Source organism: Labeo rohita, chromosome 17, assembly GCF_022985175.1.
Source record: "Labeo rohita strain BAU-BD-2019 chromosome 17, IGBB_LRoh.1.0, whole genome shotgun sequence".
NCBI classification, from domain to species: Eukaryota; Metazoa; Chordata; class Actinopteri; order Cypriniformes; family Cyprinidae; genus Labeo; species Labeo rohita.
The window spans coordinates 15,230,680-15,251,128 of NC_066885.1; the positions used below are offsets into that span (position 1 = coordinate 15,230,680).

A 20,449-nucleotide genomic window follows, 5' to 3' on the forward strand; every position below is an offset into this window, starting at 1 on the left:
TAAATACCTGCTCAGTCTTTTCTCAGTTCTGTCTCCTCATTGTGTGTGTGTGTATTCATGTACATGTGTGTGTGCCTGTGATGAGTGATGGCTCTTTACACAGCAGTGTGTATTGATGCCAGCGGACGTCTGTGTCCACCTGTCAGCGAGCTCTCAGACGAGGCCACAGGTTAAAGTTCATGAGGTGTGACCTCTGGAGCACCTGGTCCTTCTCATAGTCAGCAGAGCGTTTTATTGGCTGATAATGTTCAATGATGTTTCCTTTACCTGAGGCAACAACACACACACATTTGTCAGGGTAATATACAGACAATTGGAAAGGTGCCGAAAATCTAAATGTATGCTAAATTGACAATTACCTGAAGAGTGAACAAAAACACATTTGTCCCATTTCTGCTGTGATTCACCAATTTGCTGATAGAGGACTTTGTTCTTTCACTCTCAGATCAAACCCGTTCTATGAGCCCAGATCCTCTGATGCAGCCACATCCACCGCAGACAGCAGCACCTTAGAAAAGAGCACCAAACGCCAGGCCCCTCAGCCTCCGAGTGCTGGACCCAACCCTGCTGTGGCCCCTGGAGGCCCTGCACCAAAGACTTCAGCTCCTGAAGGAACGTCCACTCCGCCTGCTCCAGCACCGTTAGCTGTCTCTGCTGTGATAGGGAGAGAGTTGGCCTCATCCTCACCCAAGGTAAGTCCTCGTCACCACATTATGTCTCCATCTTATGTTTCCAATAGAGTATAATGTTAGTGTGTTGTTGTGTTGACAAAAATGCTCTAATTGACCCTTCGCAAAGACCCGCCCCCCCTTTGTTGCTATGTCCAACAAGCCGTGGCATTCTTATGCCACACATCATGTTGTCACGCAGTGAAAAATACACCACGGAGCGATGAGAAAACTGACAACATGCCGACAGACAAGACAGAGCATGTTACTTTAGGGATGAAACGATGTCTCTTTCAAATCTTATAATTTTTTTTTGGTTAAAATGTGTTGTCACGGATCACTGTAGCACCTCAGTTCAGGCGACACGTGAACTGTTCATCTTTTTCTTATTATTAGTTATAGCACAAAATAAACATGAATGAACATCGGAAGGTATCGTTTTAAACACGGAAAGATGTAAATACACACTATTTTTCAAGTTCAAGTCCACCAGTCTTAATCGACTCTCCTGTCTGGTTTGGTTTGAAAATGGAAGATTCTGCGTTATGATTGGTCAGATCTCCTGTCAATCAAACTCCAAGAAAAACTGCAAAGGGTTAATTTGCGTGAAAACAAAATATACTAAAATAGTCAGTTTTTCTATCTTTCTCCAGAGTCTTTTCTTTAGACTTTTGGTATTGAATGTAGTATTTGGTATTTTTTTACCTCATTAGGGCCCAAGCACCGATGGTGCAAGGACCCTGTTGGAATTGCTCAGATTCTTCTTCTTCTCCAAAATGAATCTCATTTTTGAGGGCCTAAACATGCTCAAACTCACGAAACTTTGCACACACGCCAAAAGTGGTGAAAATTTACATCTGATATGGGTTTCAGAAGTGGGTGTGGCAAAACGGCTCGGTGGCACCACCTATAAAATTTCGATAAAGTGCCCCTCGAGCTGTGTTTCACATACATGTACAAAATTCGGTAGACACATGTAACTCACCAATACCTACAAAAAAGTCTCTTGGTACGAAGTATGAAACCCAACAGGAAGTCAGTAATTTTGATTTTTTTCAGCATGTTTTGTGCCATGCAATTTTCAGGCATTGTGTTTAAACAAACTTCTTCTAGAGATTTAAACAGATCATTACCAAATTTTGTCAGTGTAATCTTAAGCCCTTTGTAATGTTAAAGGAGAAGTCCACTTCCAAAACAAAGAGTCACATATTCACATACTCACCCCCTTGTCACCAAAGATGTTCATGTCTTTCTTTCTTCAGTCGTAAAGAAATTATGTTCTTTGAGGAAAACATTCAAGTATTTTTTTTTCCATATAATGGACTGATATGGTGCCCCGATTATGAACTGCCAAAATGCAGTTGAAATGCAGCTTCAAACGATTCCAAATGCAGTTGTAAACGATCCCAGCCGAGGAAAAAGGGTCTTATCTAGCGAAACAATTGGTTATTTTCATAAAAATAATACAGTTTATATACTTTGTAATGTCACACGCTCGTCTTGTCTTTCTCTGCCTGGACTGTTTTTTTCTGGTTCATGACAGTTAGGGTATGTCGAATTTCATTTTCTCCCTCCACTTCAAAATCATCCTATATTGCTGTTTTACCTTTTTTGTTAAGGTTTGATGATCTTTGCATGTTTACTGTGCAAAGACAGGGTCGGTACTTCTGCAGTGATGTAGGATGATTTTGAAATGATTTTTGAAGTTGAAGAAAATACGATTGGAGTACCCAATCCCTAACTGTCTTGAGTCAGAATACACAGAGTTCAGGCAGAGCAAGACAAGTCGAGCGTTTGAGATTGAAAAGTATTAAAATGTATTTAAAATGTATTTTTTTTATGAAAATAACAGATCGTTTCGCTAGTTAAGACCCTTTTTCCTCGGCAGGGATCGTTTACAACCGCATTTGGGATTGTTTGAAGCTGCATTTAAACTGCATTTTGGAAGTTCAAAATTGGGGCACCATAGCAGTCCATTATATGGAGAAAAACATGCCCATGACCATATTTAGTTATAGCCATAGCACCACCTGCTGGCATCAGGATGTGGCATGTTTTACACTCTAATGAACAACTCATAGAGATTTAATGACAGGCCAATATTCAGTTGTAATCATAGCGCCACCCGCTGGCAACAGGATACATGATGCTTTGGACTCAAACGTTTTTTTTGTTTAGTGAAACAAAAAACATGTTCAATCTGCACCAATCTTCATATGTAAAAGTGCTGGCCTGAAGACATCTAGCTGTCAATATCCAGTTCCAGTCATAGTGCCACCACCTGGTAGCAAAAAGTTTGGCACATATAAATGATTTTGACACATTCCTTCTATATTTACCACTTTAAATGCATGTTTCCCACCGAGCCCGGGTGCGAGGGACCTTTCAGCACTGCTTGCAACTTTAATTGGCTATCTTTGTGGAGTTTTTACTATGCAATGCATTCTGGGATTATGATGCAATGCAGCCTTAGATTTTTGTCAAATGGATAGTTCTTTTGTTAAAGGCTTTGTGTTGGAAATTAAGTAACCTATGATGCATTAATGTGCTGTTCAAGTACGCAGCTCACTATGTTTGGCACACAGCTACAGAATGCACTGATCTTTCATTGGTAGGTGAATATAGTTTATAGTTTGCCTGTATTTTTGTAAACTTTATACTTGTTACTAGTGATGCACTGAGTAATACTAAATTTCTCAGCCGATACACCGATAGCTTATTATTTATAATAACATCTGCCAATGCCAGAAATTAGCTTTTCTTAAGGAAGAAAATCTCTCCTCTCATTTGATACAATACTAAAATATTAGAGGTTATAATAACAAGAGAGCCCAAACTATTATAATCAACTGCTATTAATAATCTTCAACTGCTAATAATCACACTCAAAAAAATATTTTTTTGTATACAACAAGCTAGTTAGGGTTAAAAAAAATTACATAAGGTAGTTTGAAAAAAAAAATCATCAATGTGTGCTGCTTTATATTTTTAGTTTATTTTGTGCTGCTTAATATTTTTGTTCACTGTCATCTTTACAGGGTCTTTATTTCAGCCACACATTTTTCTAACAGTGCTACATTCTCATTTTCCCCTTTACCTTCTCTTTTTTGACATCAGGACCACTCACTCCATCCCTCTCATCTGCTTTCTGTCCTCTTCCTGCACGCTTCACTCCGAGCATTTGAATACAGGCATGTATTAGCTGCTCTGTAGGATCGTTATATATGCATTATGATTCTCTTCACTCAATGCTTTAGTGAGTCTAATTAACTGGCTCTGCGTTCCCACACTGGCTGAGGGTGTGGGGCATAGGGTGCAGGGGGCGAAGGGAAGCCCAACGAGTGTGAATGAGAGCAAGGCGTCGGGCCGCTGCGGAGGGGCTTATACATGGCCAGATTAAATCCCTACAGGCCGAGTGTTTTTATTTACGCCTGCGAGTGTGTGCGTTTTAATGTAGTCCATATTTAATTATAGCGAGGGGTTTATCACAGCACACCACTTGTGTGTGTATGTCCGCGCCTGAGAAGTCCTGCCCAACTTAAACATTTAATTACCCAAATTCAGTGGCCTGTGAGGACACACACACACACATACAGAGAGGGAGAGAGAGATCAGGCAAATAAGCAAATTTCCTCAGAAACAGGAAGTGGTGTCCAAGCTTTAGCTCATGGATACATGGATATGTGCTCCGAATTGCCCAGTGAGTACACTGCTGGACTCACACCAGACCTGTCCGTGATTTGTCCGTCAGAATGATTCAGTATTCAGTTTTTGATTGAAGATGTCATGTTTCCAGCAGAACCCTATTTATTTTGATCATTTGCTTCCGCGATCTTTATCCCACACGCACTCTGTACGGATTACGATTTCATTCTCTCGCTGTATGCGGAGGTTGTTTCCTCTGAGTGTGATGACCTTAGCATGAATAAAGTCAAATGAGATTAGCTGGAGACACACATGTACTATGGCTTCACGTTCAGAGTGAAGATATGGGGAAGCCCAAAGGCCTTGTTTATGACTTTTCTATGTGTGTTTATGTTGTTCCTAGAGGAACCCCCTCGCACGCTCGCAGACCTGAGGTGAGGCGGAATGTGCAGGTTGAAAAACAAATGAATAGGACGCTGTGGTAATCTCCAAACACACAAAAGCAATGAAAATGTTGAAATTGCCATAGTTTATGGATTAGAGCAGCCCTGAAGACACATGCATTCACAGAGTGAATCTGTGGGGTGCTTGGTAATGTCATCATGGTCTTGTAAACACAATCTGGAATAGTTTTGAATATTTTCTAAAGGGCGCGCTCCCTTTGGTTTATCTTCATTCTGCTAACACAGCCTGATCTTTGAGCTTTGTCACTGAGAAGTATGCTTAAAATGGCTGCTGTAGTATTAAAGATGCATTCCTACACGTTTTTTCTCTAAAATTTCACTTGATCTTTAATTACATTTGTTATGTATTTAACAAAATGTTTTTAACATGACATAATTTTGCCTTGTGTTAAAGAGATAGTTTGCACATAAATGAAAATTCTGTCATTAATTACTCGTTCCAGACCTGTAACACCTTTGTTTATCTTCGGAACACAAATTAAAGGAGAAGTTCACTTCCAGAACAAAAATTTACAGATAATGTACTCACCCCCTTGTCATCCAAGATGTTCATGTCTTTCTTTCTTCAGTCATAAAGAAATTGTTTTTTGAGGAAAACATTTCAGGATTTTTCTCCATGTAATGGACTTCTATGGTGCCCAGAGTTTGAACTTCCAAAATGCAGTCGGTTATTTTAATAATAAAAAAAACAATTGAAATACTTTTTAACCTCAAATGCCTGTCTTGTCTTGCTCTGCCTGAACTCTGTGTATTCTGGTTCAAGACAGTTAGGGTATGTCAAAAAACTCCTGTCGTATTTTCTACTTCAACTTCAAAAATAATTTCAAAATCATCCTACATCACTGCAGAAGTACCGACCTAGTCTTTGGAGAGTGAACATGCAAAGATCATCAAACGCCCTTAACAAAAAAGGTAAAACAGCGATGTAGAACGATTTTGAAGTTGAGGGAGAACATGAGATAGGAGTTTTTCGACATATCGTAACTGTTGAACCGGAAAAAAACAGAGTTCAGGCAAAGCAAGACAAGATGAGCAAATTGACATTAAAAAGTATATAAATTGTTTTTTTGTTTTTTGTTTTTTAGTGGAAATAACCAATCGTTTTGCTAGATAAGACTCTTATTCCTCAGCTGGGATCATTTACAACAGCATTTGGGATCATTTGAAGCCACATTTAAACTGCATTTTGGAAGTTCAAACTTGGGGCACCATTGAATTCCACTATATGAAGAAAAATGCTGAAATGTTTTCCTCAAAAAACATAATTTCTTTACGACTGAGGACAGAAAGACATGAATACATAGGATGACAAGGGGGTGAGTACATTATCTGTAATTTTTTGTTCTGGAAGTGAACTTCTCCTTTAAGATATTTTTGATGAAATCCAAGAGCTTTCTGACCTTGCATAGGCAGCAATGCATCTACCACTTTCAAGGGCCAGAAAGGTAGTAAAGACATTGTTAAAATAGTCCATGTGACATCAGTGGTTCAACCATAATATTATGAAACTATGGGAATATTTTTTTTGTGTGCAAAGAAAACAAAAACAACAGTTTTATTCAACAATTTCTTCTCTTCCATCTGAGTCTTCAACGCATGTTCGCAAGAGTTTGTATTTATCTGAATCCAGATTTATATAGCTGACCTTCAGATTATTTTGTCTCATAGCTGGCTCTACATGTAAAATTGTCAGTAAGCTTTAGTAATTTTCACATTTGATTTTCAGGGATAGAAAATCTAGATGAACACACTTGGCTCTTGAGAACTTTGATATATTAGCATTTGAGGATGCTGTTTTTGAAATGGGTGAAGAATTAATCTGGACGAATCAAGGAAGAGTGGAATGGGATGTCTTGGGCTGCGAAAGTCGAAAGGGATGTTCTGATTCAGTAGTACATCTTTTTCTCCTCCTCTTTTTATCTCCCTCGTTCCTCTGTCATCGTTTGTCTTTTCCAGCGAAGCGATTTTACACCTCCCTGCTCACCCCTCTCTCCTCTCTGTCGTTTAACAGCAGTCTTCCACACAGGGACGCACTGATCTGAGGATTTTCATCAGTTCACGCTTCATAAATTATGGTCTGTATTTTAATATAAAGAAACGGCAAACGCAGTCACCGCAAAGCTCTTTAGATTTACATAAAGCCCTCCGGAGTGAGGCGGTGCCGTCTTTAGGGCTAGTTCCCTCACAACCCAAACTAAAAACTCAACAAAGTTTTGAGGAAGATGTTAGCAACTTTGTGCAATCATGTTCACTTTCACTTGGGTTTTACTTTATCTCCCTTTTCCACCATAGAAATCGTGACTAAATAATTTAGCTCAGTAACCTTCCGTTTTCTGTTTTTATAAGTTTATGAAAAGGTTTTGAGTTGGTAGAACTAATCACAAGGCCAAATTAAATGATGGGGTTCATGACCTGAGAGCTCACAGTGGGAGTGGGAGGGACAGGGCCAGGTTACACTCTTTCATTACACTTCTTTGTTTTCCACTCTCTCCGTCTGATTCAGACTGCAACATAGATAAATTGAAATTAAAGTAAATTAACATTATTTAATTGAGTTCGCAGATGGCAGTGCCGTTTTTTAATTAGTTGGTGTGAACACTGGTGGGTTTTGACTCCACATGGTCATTTCAGTGCTTCTGGTTTTTTTTCTCAAATGTACTGTAGCATCCCTTGTTTCAGTGTTTCAAAGAGGGATGAGACGTTAACGAGAAGAAGCACTTTTTTTGTTGACTTTAATTCTATATTCTATATTTTCCATATGTGTATATATATATATATATATATATATATACATACACACACACACACACACACACACACACACACACATTATATATATATATATATATGTGTGTGTGTGTGTATATATATATACACATTATATAACTACATTTTATATATATGTAGTATAATGCGTATAAACATTAAAATGCAATGTGAAGTACATTTTGTACATTATGTTTTCACAAATCTATACATTTAATATAAAAACACAATTTTTATATATGTGACGCATCATGAATGCATGCATATACACGTATACAAAAAGATTCATTGTGATTAATCAAACTCAAAATAAATGTTTGTTCACATAATGTGTCTACACTATGTCTATTATATATATTGTATATCAGATGTATATACACTGACCAAAATTATAAACTGAACACTTTTGTTTTTGCCCCCATTTTTCATGAGCTGAACTCAAAGATCTAAGACTTTTTCTATGTACACAAAAGGCCTATTTCTCTCAAATATTGTTCACAAATCTGTCTAAATCTGTGTTAGTGACCATTTCTCCTTTGCCGAGATAATCCATCTACCTCACAGGTGTAACATATCAAAATGCTGATTAGACAGCATGATTATTGCACAGGGAGCTTGCAATTGGCATGCTGACTGCAGGAATGTTCACCAGAGCTGTTGCCCGTGAATTGATTGTTTATTTCTCTACCATAAGCCGTTTCCAAAGGCGTTTCAGAGAATTTGGCAGTACGTCCAACCGGCCTCACAACCGCAGACAACGTGTAACCACACCAGCCCAGGACCTCCACATCCAACATCTTCTCCAAGATCGTCTTAGACCAACCACCTGGACAGCTGCTGCAACAATCGGTTTGCATAACCAAAGAATTTCTGCACAAACTGTCAGAAACCGTCTCAGGGAAGCTTATCTGCATGCTCGTCGTCCTCATCGAGGTCTCGACCTGACTGCAGTTCGTCGTCGTAACCGACTTAGAGTGGGAAAATGCTCACATTCAATGGCGTCTGGCACTTTGGAGAGGTGTTCTCTTCACAGATGAATCCCGGTTTTCACTGTACAGGGCAGACGGCGTGTATGGCGTTGTATGGGTGAGCGGTTTGCTGATGTCAACGTTGTGGATCGAGTGGCCCATGGTGGCGCTGGGGTTATGGTATTGGCAGGCGTATGTTTTGGACAAGGAACACTGGTGTATTTTATTGATGGCATTTTGAATGCACAGAGATACCGTGATGAGATCCTGAGGCCCATTGTTGTGCCATTCATCCACAACCATCACCTCGTGTTGCAGGATGATAATGCACGGCCCCATGTTGTAAGGATCTGTACACAATTCCTGGAAGCTGAAAACATCTCAGTTCTTGCTTGGCTAGTATACTCACTGGACATGTCACCCACTGAGCATGTTTGTGATGCTCTGGATTGGCGTATACGACAGCGTGTTCCAGTTCCTGCCAATAGCCAGCAGCTACGCACAGCCAATGAAGAGGAGTGGATCAAAATTCCACAGGCCACAATCAACAACCTGATCAGCTCTATGTGAAGGAGGTGTGTTGCACTGCATGAGGCAAATGGTGGTCACACCAGATACTGAATGTTTTTTGGACCCCCCCCCCAGACCCCCCCATAATTTATACATAATGTATAGTGTTTTTAATTTTATTTTTTTTACAGCTTTTTTTTTTTCTCCTTCATGTTCATGTGAACTAACTACTTTTTCCTCTGCCTTTACTGTAAATGACACCACTTTTCTTACTTGTTTCAAAAAGGTGGCTTCAACTTACAAAAAACCTCACCAAGCTTGTTTTTCCTGCTCCCTATTTCACCCTGGTCCAGTTACCCCTCTGAACCCTGGGCCAAGGCCGGGGGAGCACAGTTAAGCTCAGCTTGAGGCCTGGTTCCGCTCCTGCGCATGGACCGCCCGTCTTCTCAGAGAGGCCATGAAACCCCTACTGACAGAGGGGCAGTAAGACCCCAATAGTGCCCTCATAATCTGTGAAACTCTACCAGAATAATCTCCCTCAGCCGGCCCTCTACCGCTGAGTGATGCAGGACAGAACCTGAGAATCTGAGACGCTTTAAGACCTTAAGGCCTCAGGACCAAGAGAGAGAGAGAAAGTCTTAGAGCTTTTATCTGTGAAATCTTTCCATCTGATGAAAATATAAATAAAGTGAGGGCTATTTGGGCAGAGAAGGAGCGAGAGAGTTCATCTTCCTCCTCAAAGCATCTGTGAAGGATGTTTGTGCTCTAAGAATGTCACAAGCATCAGTGTACTGGCTTTACCTCAAGAAAACTTTGCCCAGGTGTGTGTTTTGGCTCAATGTCCCTATCCAGATCAGATTCTGGGCAAACGTAGAACTTGTTCCCGATCCAGAAGGTTTTGGACGGACCTCATTTACCTCTTAAACGGCCTCCGCGTCCCCATCATCGGATCTGTAGCAGTTCACAGCACGGCAGTTAGCGTTTCACTGCTTAGAGAGTCCTCGAGCCGTCGGGCCAGGTGTGTGTGAGTGTTTTGAGCCTGTTACTGTAATACCACTATCATTATCCTCCTCTCCTGCGTGTGTGTGTGTGTGTATGTGTGTGAGCTCAGTTCATGAGTTAAGCACTTGAAGAGCTCTCCAATACCCACGTTGACTTGCTACACACAGGCTACAAAGCTCTCGGTAATCTTCCTGTTGTAAGTCCTTAGTTTTATCTGCCAGGGATTACACTTCTGGCTTCAGAGAAAGAGAGAGGGAGCACGAGAGGGAGAGAACGAGAAAAAAGGCTGCGGAGAAATGAAAACAAATCTTTAGTGTAATCTCTAGAAAGAATACCTGTTTGAGTGGGGAAGTTGGCCGGCCGCAGATTGGCCAAATCGCCTTATTCTGCATGTTTGATGTGAACGAGGCAGGTGTGTGCACGTTTGATGATTGTATGTGTATGGGAGAGAGTTTGTGTGTTCGTTTGTGTACACGAGGATCAGGAGTGTGTGTGTATATGTGTGTGAGCTGATGAAGCCTGCGTGTGTGTGCGCAAGTGAGAGGTTTTAGGGCCGAGGGCAGTTTGAATGACATGGTGGAGATGGAGAGAGTAACTTTAGATTAATCTTCTCCTGGTCTCTCCTCTCCTGAAGGTGTGTGGCCTTAAACCCGTTTCAACTGGGAGAACCTTTTACCTACAGTCCTCTGCATACCACCCAGCACTGATCAATAACGGCCCCTGATTACTGGCCCCCACTACCCCTCAACCTCTGCCTTTCAACCCCTTAACCTCTGTCATCAAACACATACATTATTATACCCCTTATTTTAATGTAGATGGAATGTGGAGCTCTTAAAGGGGCTAAACATTGTGCCATGTTGTTTTCATTTTATTTTTTTGTTTGTTTCAGTCCATTCATAATGTCAAGGTTGGTTTAGCATCATAATTTAGTTTTATTTTCCACACTTTGTCTGAACTGTAGACTTGCATACACCGCCGTTCAAATGTTTGATTAGATTATTAATGTTTTTTTTTAAGAAGTATCTTATGCTCGAGTTCCATTTATTTGATGAAAAATAAAGAAAAAAGTAATATTATGACATACTATTGCACAATTAAAATTTTCTGTTTTAATATACTTTAAAATATAAATGATTTTTCATGCTTAATTTTTAGCATCATTACTCCAGTCTTCAGAGTCACATGATCGTTCAGAAATCATTCTAATATGCTGATTTATCATCACTGTTTTTTGGAACCTGTGATTCACTTTCAGGATTCTTAGATGAATAAAAAGTTTAAAAAGTACAGCCTTTCTTCAAAATAGAAATCTTTTCTAACAGTATGTATTTATTGTCACTTTTTATTAGTTTAACACATCCTTGCAGAATAGAAGTATTAATTTCTTTCAAAGAAGAAAAAAAAAGAAAACATTTACTGACCCCAAACTTTGAACGGTAGTGAAGCGGTAAATAAATGTTCTTCTTAACCTTTTAATTTATCAAATGTTCCTGAAAAAAATTATCACAGTTCCAAACAAAAATAAAAATATTAGACAGCACAGCTATTTCCAATATTGATAATAAATCAGTATATTACAATGGTTTCTGATGAATCATGTGACACTAAAAACAGGAGTAATGATGCTGATAATTCAGCTTTGCATCATAGGAATAAATGTATTTTAAAGTATATATAAATGGAAAACCACTATTTTAAATTGCAATAATGTTTTACGATATTACTGTTATTTTTTCTGTATTTTTACTCAAATAAATACTTTACTTTTGTGTGTGTGTAATGGACAAGTTTATAATCTAATTCATAAATATTAAAAGCATATACTGAGTGACTGATACCATCTTTGTTATGCAATATGCTTTACAAGAGTTTTAACGCACGTTTGCTTTAATTTATTTTAAGATCTGAGGTAAACTGTCTATTGTTGCTTTTAGTATGGCTATAAAGATCATGCAAAATGATATTCAAACTCACAGTAGACACTTGTGACACTTTGAATAAAGCACATAATCAGTACCTGAGATTATCATTGTCACAGTTTGTATGCTGTTGGTCCAGAAATAGAAACCTTTTCTAAAACAGAGACCATCGTGGCTGGTTAGGACAAAAACTCTGATTAACATGAAAAGGATATCTTTTATGTTATGTTGCAGCGTTGCGTTGCATTGCGTGTAGTTACGACACGGTGTAATGGTAAAGACTTACACTGTTACAAAACGTTGGTAGTTCAAATAAATGTTCTTTTGAACTTTCTATTAATCAAAGGAAATGTATCACTGTTTGCACAAAAACATTAAAGGATTAGTTCACTTCCAGAACAAACATTTACAGATAATTTACTCACCCCCTTGTCATCCAAGATGTTCTTGTCTTTCTGTCTTCAGTCGTAAAGAAATAGTTTTTTTGAGGAAAACATTCCAGGATTTTTCTCCATATAGTGGGCTTCAATAGTGGCCACGTGTTTGAACTTCCAAAATGCAGTTTAAATGCAGCTTCAAAGGGCTCTAAACGATCCCAGCCAAGGAAGAAGGGTGTTATCTAGTGAAACAAAAAAATGACAATTTATACACTTTATAGTTACCAGTTAGGGTATGTCGGAAAACTCCCATCTCTTATGTGTTTCCTCCAACTTCAACATCACTGTTTTACCTTTTTCTGTAAAGGGCATTTTAACTTCTTTGCATGTTCACTTTGTAAACGCTGGATTGGTACTTTTGCAGCGATGTAGGACGATTGAAGTTGGAGGAGAAAATGAGATGGAAGTTTTTCATCCTACCCTAACCGTATTGAACCAGAGTTGCACAGAATACTTGCAAAGTTAGACAAGATGAGCATTTGAGGTTAAAAAAAATATATAAATTGTACTTTCTTTTAGAAAATCCTGGAATGTTTTCCTCAAAAGTCATAATTTCTTTACGACTGAAGAAAGACATGAACAGCTTGGATGAAAAGGGGGAGTAAATTATCTCTACATTTTTGTGTAAACTGCTCCTTTAAGCAGCACAACTGTTTTTGACATTGATAATAATACAAAACGTTTCTTTTAATGCAAAATCAGCACATTTAAATCACCGAAGACTTTGCTGTCACATTATTTTTTAAAATGTATTAAAATAGAAAATAGTTTTTTAAAATTGTAATAATATTTCACAATATTACAGTTTTTACTGTTTTTTGATCAAATAAATGCAGCCTTGCTGAGCGTAAGACACTTCTTTTGAAAATGCAAAAAAATCATATGGACTTGCAGGTATTGATTGTTAATGAATTTATGGTTCTGATATTACAAAACACAAGAAGCAGGTATTTTAAACAATATTGGTAACCGAACATTCATTGTTTGGACAAAACAGCACAATCTTTAAAATAACTTCTTTAGTGTTTTAAAGGAAAAAAAGAAAGTTATATAAGCGATATATAAGTGAATCATGTCAGAATTAGAATTCAACTATCTTGGCTACGTTGCGCACTTATTTTTTTCATTCATAAACAGGACTATAAAAGAGTGAAGGCATTACTCATTAATTATTTTAATTAATTTTATGGGTTCAAACTCTTTCCAAGTACCTCCAGTTGCTGGTTGCTTTTTTCTGTCTTTCATTAGCTTAAGTGTGCGTCTCGTCTCATCTCTCATGCGTGATGCCATTTGATGGTGTGAAACATGCCACGGTAAAAGCCTTCCTTCCTGACTCCATCGATCCCGCTTCACACTCCGGCCGACGTATTGACGTGGGCGTGTTTTGATCAAGGCCTCGTTCAGATAGGGGTGACTTTGTAATTATATTCTTTTTAATTGCTTTCGCTTATCAGGGCTCTCATCTGCCAACGAGACCGTACCGCCGCGGACAACGATCTGACGGCGGAGCGGAGCAGAGCACACCTGATGTTTCCCTCTCTTCCTCTCTTCATCCCTCTCTTCTTCTCGCAGTATTACCGCTGCTCTGCTCTTAATGAGTTTCCGTGTGCATTGCGGATTCATTGATAAATGACAGCTTTATCAGAGCAGATCGCTGAACTTCGCCTCCTGTAATTTGTTTGTAGAAGAGTGTTGTCTAAAGCAGATTAGCGCTGTATAGATTTAGTTTTTCCTGCTCTACACACCCTCTCATCCCTGCTTTAACTAACAACAGCGCTTTTTTATGTGTTTGTTTGCCTTTTTTTCCTCATGTCTACATTCGCCTTAGTAAATCACAGTTTTTTTAGGGTTTGTTTAGCGTGTCGGTAATTTGAAGGTTGTTGTTAAGTTTACTGTGCTTTGCCAGAAATGCTCACATGTTGATGATGTTTAGCGTTACAGCGATTTGAGTCGTTTGGTATGTTTCATGAATGCCTGCCTCCCTCCATCAAAGAGCTAACAGCGTGCCAGTCGCCTTTTTTGCTTTTCAATTCAGTTTTTTTGTGTGCGTGTGTGCAGGCCTCACTAGATAAAGCTCATTTACACAGTTCAGAGTTTTGGGCTATGCCTCTTCGGCAGTGTTTTCACCGCCTCTGACGTTAGATTACACCACATTACACATGTATAGCACATAGGCGCGTGCGGGAGATTTGCTCTCGCTCGTATCCTCCCAAATTTCCTTATGTTTTAGCGAGTGCTGTTGTGTTTAAATTTTTAAAGCCGTGTAGCTTAGCATGGGAAACAGGCCCCGGAAATGTGATTTAGTCATGCTCGCATGTTTCGTGGTTTTGTACAAGGCCCAAAAAACTCCCCCTCAGCCTCAAGCTTAGGCAAATGAACTTCGCTCATTTCTGTAAGAAAACTTGGTAAGTTTGCAATGTGAAATGATGAAATTCATATGAAAGTGTGGTTGTTTGAATAGAGGTGAAAACATCCTTCTTTGTCTTTAAGGAAGCAGAAGATATGAACTCTTTTAAAGTTACAATCTTTTTTTCTTTTTTGCTAAATTCGTACATTTCTGATCTGAAAGATCGTATTGTGTTGACGATATCCTGAATCCTTCCTTTTACTGATCTTCGTCAGATAGGACAATCTCTTCCACTTCAAAACGTTGCATATTGGAGACGCTGCTGCTTTGTGATTGAATTTTCATGCTGGTTTTAGCGTTTGCAGTTTTAAAATTACACTTCATTATTATAATAGTTTGATATTACTTTAATGTCTATAATATGCGTTCCCGTGGCATCATGTTCCATATGAGTTCTCATTTTTATAATTGAGCTTTTGGTCCAAAGCAGGTGGAACAGATTGGAGCTTTTGGAACAGATCTTTCACAACTGAATGTCCAAGATAATTAGAAACAAAAGTAAAGCAAGACACAGAGATGCACATTTATGGACAATGTAGTCATTAGATGTAAGGTGCAGTTGAGTAACTGAAAAGCTAATACACAAAGCAAACAATAGTACGCTACCAGTCAAAAGTTTTTGATTTTTAATGTTTTTAAAAAAAAGTGTCTTCTGTTCACTAAGCCTGCATTTATTTGATCCAAAGTACAGCAAAAACAGTACAATTTTGAAATATTTTTACTATTTAAAATAAAATATTCATACTAACTCCAAGCTTTTGAACAGTATGGTGTATGATGTTGCAACAGCTTTTATTTCAAATAAATGCTGATCTTTGGATCTTTCTGTTTATCAAAGAACCTGAAAAAATGTGCTTAAATGTTTTAAATAAAGATATTACAAATAAAAAATGTTTCTTGAACAGCAAATCAGCATATTAGAATGATTTCTGAACGATCATGTGACTGGAGTAATGATGCTGAAAATTTAGTTTGATCACAGGAATACATTTAAAAAAAATTAAATAGTAAAAATAGTTCAAAATATTACTGGTTTTGCTGTAGTTTGGATCAAATAAATGCAGGCTTGGTGAGTAGAAATGATTTCTTCAAAAAAAACAACAACAAAAAACTTAGTGTTCAAAAACTTTTGACTGGTAGTGTAGACACTAAATAAATTAACTAATTGAAACGCCACTTGACAAATCGCATAACCATGCCAAATCTGAACTGGTGCAGTGGGTCAACTCTTTACGACCGTAGTATGCTACGTGTTTAAGAGAGTTCAGAGAGTGCTGACCTTGTGAATGTGTGTACACACACAAACCATAAATGGATGTTGCCACAGGCATCTTAAGTGGATTACAACTTTTTGTGATTTGAAGCTTCTGCTGTTTTGGTGCCTGTGTGTGTGTGTGTGTGTGTGTGTGTGTGTGTGTGTGTGTGTGTGAGAGATTGCATCAGGCTGTTTTTTTCTTTGCATTTCTGTAGATTTTTCACAGAATATGTTTGGGCCCTAGAGGTCTCTAGGTTAAATTGTTTAGTGTGACGGCAGGAAAATGTCATTTTAAGAGCATATTAATGGAATGTGCAATGAATGAGCTGGATCACGCTCTCAGATCATCGGTTTTGAGCATAAGACTGCCATTCTGATCACGTGACTTCTCTTTCCTCTGCCAAACTCTTTCTCTCCATCTTCTCTCCCACCCTTCATCTTTCCTACTCTCATTCAACACAGATTAAGTTTTCCCCCTCCTCATCTCTTTTTACCTTCTCCTCCCTCCTCGCCCCGTCCTCCACCATGTGTCAGGTGTGTGTGTACGTTCGCTGCCATCATGAATAATGAATATCTTTTCTGTCTCCGTCTTATTTTTGGCAGATGTTGAAATGTGCTGCATGACTTTTTTTTTTGCTGTTTTGTTTTTTCCTTCCTTTTTGTGTGTGTGTGTGTGTGTGTGTGTGTTGGATAGCGATGAATGCAGCTTCATTTTAATATGTTCTGTTTGTGGGAAGAAACGGCACTGTAATCCTGTCCTCCAGCACAGAAACACGCCGCTGCCAATCGTTTATTTTTCTCCTCCTATCCCCACACCCCCTTCCCCCCGCGACCGCTGCTCAGGGCAAGACAGCGCAGCGTTTGATAAGTACACGCGCTCTATGTGACACCAGAATCCCCGTCAGTGTTGTTTCAGTAGATACATGCAGTTTAGTAAGAACGTACACTCAGTGCCGTGAGCTCGCGAATGGAGGCAGAACTTTTTCCACAGAACTGTTTTTTGTTCAGTTTGAACAATGAAGTACAGCTTCATCTTACCGAAATCACTGCTATTTTGGGAATGTACTGTTATTTTTATTTATGGCAGTGGGTTTAGACACCAAGTTTGAAAAAAAAAAAAATATATATATATATATATAGAGTGATCATTTTGTATTTTACTCAATTTTTTGCAATTTTGATGTTTTGTTGTGGAAGAGTTCAGTGATGGACAGGAGAAGTGTCAGTAGTTTACATCTGAATCCTTTGTTTTATAGTTCATCAGTTTACATTTGAACTGTATAGTTAATATTAGAACAGTTTAGCAGTTTACTTTCGAAAAAAATATTCACATATGCTGTATGTAAAGGACGCATTGTATTAGCTCTACAGTTGCAGCATGACAATATTTAAACCTATTACTATTAACATTTTACGTAACATTTATGTATTTTATGCCACAATTCTGACTTTTTTCTCACAAATGCAAGTTTATATCTGCTAGTTCTGACTTTTTATAACAATTTAACTTAATAGTGAGTTTGTCAGTTCTCAGAGGAAAAAAAGCCAAAGCCGAGGGGAAAAGAGAGAATGACGAGTTGTTTTTTCTTATCAGAATTTTGAGATTTAATTTAGAAATTGTGAGGAAAATGTCAAAATTTTGAAATATAAACTCAAATTTACTGTTTTGTGTTCTTTTATTCCATGGCTCCATAGACTGCTACTTGAAAACCATAATTTTCTTTAACCAGATAAGCTCTGCCCACGAAAAAAAACGTCATCACTGTTTTGCACACACTGAATTGGTCTATACTGTACATATATTAATTACCAGTGTTGGGAAGATTACTTTGGAAATGTCATTACAGATTACCCTATTTAAAATGCAATAAGTAGTGTAACTATTTCAATTACTTTATTAAAATAATGTAACTGATTGTATTTGATTACTTTTTGGTTACTTGTCTCATTTTCTAATGACTGTTTTCAACTGTTAGTTCAGTTTATATTTAAACAATACAGTAGTTTATATTTAAACAGTAGTTTACATCAGAACAGTTTAGAAGTTTACCTTAAAAAAACCAAGAAGTTTTTGAAATGGTTTACAACAGTACAGTTCAGCAGTTTGGTAAAGGGGTCCTATTATGCTCTTTTACAAAGTCTTGGTTTTGTTTTTGGGGTGTATTAGAACATGCTTTCATGCTTGATGGTTTGAAAAATGCATAATTTTTAAACAAAATTTTACATTATTACAATACATTTCTCCCAGCCTGGCACATAAGGCTCAATTAGTTCTGGGTTTAATGAAGGCCTGCCTTCCAAAAAACGAATGTGCTGTGATTTTTTTTTTTTTTTTTTCATTTTGCGATTGGCGAACAGCTTAGACGGTGTTTCAGTACTGCCACGCCCCTTGTCAAAGAAGCAAGTTCCGTGTACAACTGTTAGTGCAAGCTAGATTAAAGTGATTCTTAAGTTGTGAATTTATGTATATTTTTCTTACAAAAACGCATTGATTCGCTACAGGAGGCCTTTATTAACCCCCCCTGAGCCGTGTGAGGCACTTTTTTATTATGGATGGATGCATATTATTGGACTTGTTTTGGCCTGATGAGGAGAAACACCCGTCTATGCCGTTCTAAAGCTTGGGAGTGCCACGATAAATTTTAATATAACTCCGATTGCATTCATCTGAAAGAAGGAAGTCATATACACCTAGGATGCATGGAGGGTGAGTAAATAATATGTTACAGTAGTGTTGGGTCCTATCATCAGCTTGCGAGATCACCACTACATGATATTATCATGCTAATGTATTTAATTATTTACATACTTAATTTCATTGCCCAATACCAGCTCCAGCATAAGGCTAAAAGCAGCCTAACATTATCAGAGAACATCATCACTGATTAGCCTAGCCTATTCTAGTGCAAGTTTATGCATTTAAAAAAAACCCATTTGTGTTATAAGTGAAGCTATCTACACTGATGAATAAATCTCTTACCACACACTGCACACATCTGCGACGCGTTATGGCTCCGACGCAGCAACCGGAGTAGATCGTAGCTTCGGCATGTGTTTCGACCCCCTGTACTGCACACATCTGTGGCGCGTTGCTGCTTTGAAGCGGCCACTCTAGTCAATGTTTGTGTTTATACCCCGCCGCGCTGTGGCTCGTTGAAGCGGCTCTCCATGCTGCATCGCTAAATTTAGGCTAATCCCTCACCTCGTCCCTACCTTCCCTCCAACAATTTGAATTTCCATGGGCAGGATTTATTTTAATGATATTCTAATGGACCGCGTTGTGACATCATTGCATGCGGAAAACAAACGTTGTAGTTTAAAGGAGCCGTTCGTTGTAGTTCTTAAAAAGGGCTAACCCTGCCTGCTTTAAATGTTTGAAAATTATTAACAATTGAAAACATTCTTTAGAAATTTAGAAAAGTAATCAAAAAGTAAACAAAAGTAATTTGATACATTAATAAAATAATTGAAATAGTTACAGTACTTATTACATTTTAAATAGGGTAACTTGTAATCTGTAACCTATTACATTTCTAATTAATATATGAACTGTATTCACTTGTTAAGTGATGACGTGATGCGTCCAACAAATGCACCAACGAATGTTGTTTCTGGATCCAAGCCTCAACTTATTTCACTTGAGAATACTATCTCAACAGCCGTTTATGAGCACTGTTTATTCATATTAAACATTTAAGCTAAACATTTTCAAACTTATGGTGTACACTACAGTCTCTGTGCTCATAGCATCCCAAACACAAATTAATTAATTATTTATTTATTTATATGTATATTATACTGAATCTGAAACATTCTGTTTTCACTTTAATAAGTTTGCAGTGAGTCCTTCATTTATATGTTTATCAGTTGCAACGCAACAGTTCAGTATATCTAAACAGAACAGTTCAGCAGTTTATAATTGAACATGACAATTTGCTGTGGAACAGTTCAGTAGAATACATAGGAACAATTTAGTAATTTACAGGAGAACAGTTCACTAGTTTTCAGTGAATACTTTAGCAAGTGTGGCATTTTAACAAATTGAACAGTGAGACATCAGTGTTTTTAATGGGTCGTTTCAGTCACTGACAATAAAACAGGTAGACACTTTAGAATCAACCCACCTCACAGAGGTGGAGAATGAATTAAATAACAGCAGTGGTTCCTGGGAGTTTAAACGTGTCTTGGTGTGTCAGTGTTACTGTTTTCTTCCAGCCGTAAAGGTGCCACAGGGTACTGTTAGCCTAAAGAGCCGAGTGCTCCTAAACGGCTGTTGTCTTCTAATTGCTTTAATAGCACCTGGCCGGTAATCCCAGGTAATTATTGAGCTGAAATTAGACAGCTACTTCAAACATCTCTTAAAAGGAGCAAAGACTGCCTCAGGAACTTACAGCTCTCTTATCAT

General features: G+C 38.1%; 1 protein-coding gene across 7 annotated transcripts in view; it reads left to right on the plus strand.

Annotated features, from left to right (window-relative positions):
• ehbp1 (EH domain binding protein 1) overlaps positions 1–20,449 on the plus strand; it is a 155,140-nt gene that overhangs the window by 51,084 nt on the left and 83,607 nt on the right. For all 7 annotated transcript variants that reach the window (XM_051133123.1, XM_051133124.1, XM_051133126.1 and 4 more), the window contains one exon: positions 446–692. In XM_051133123.1, coding sequence (XP_050989080.1) covers positions 446–692 — 247 coding nt within the window. The remainder of the gene's footprint in view (positions 1–445; positions 693–20,449) is intronic.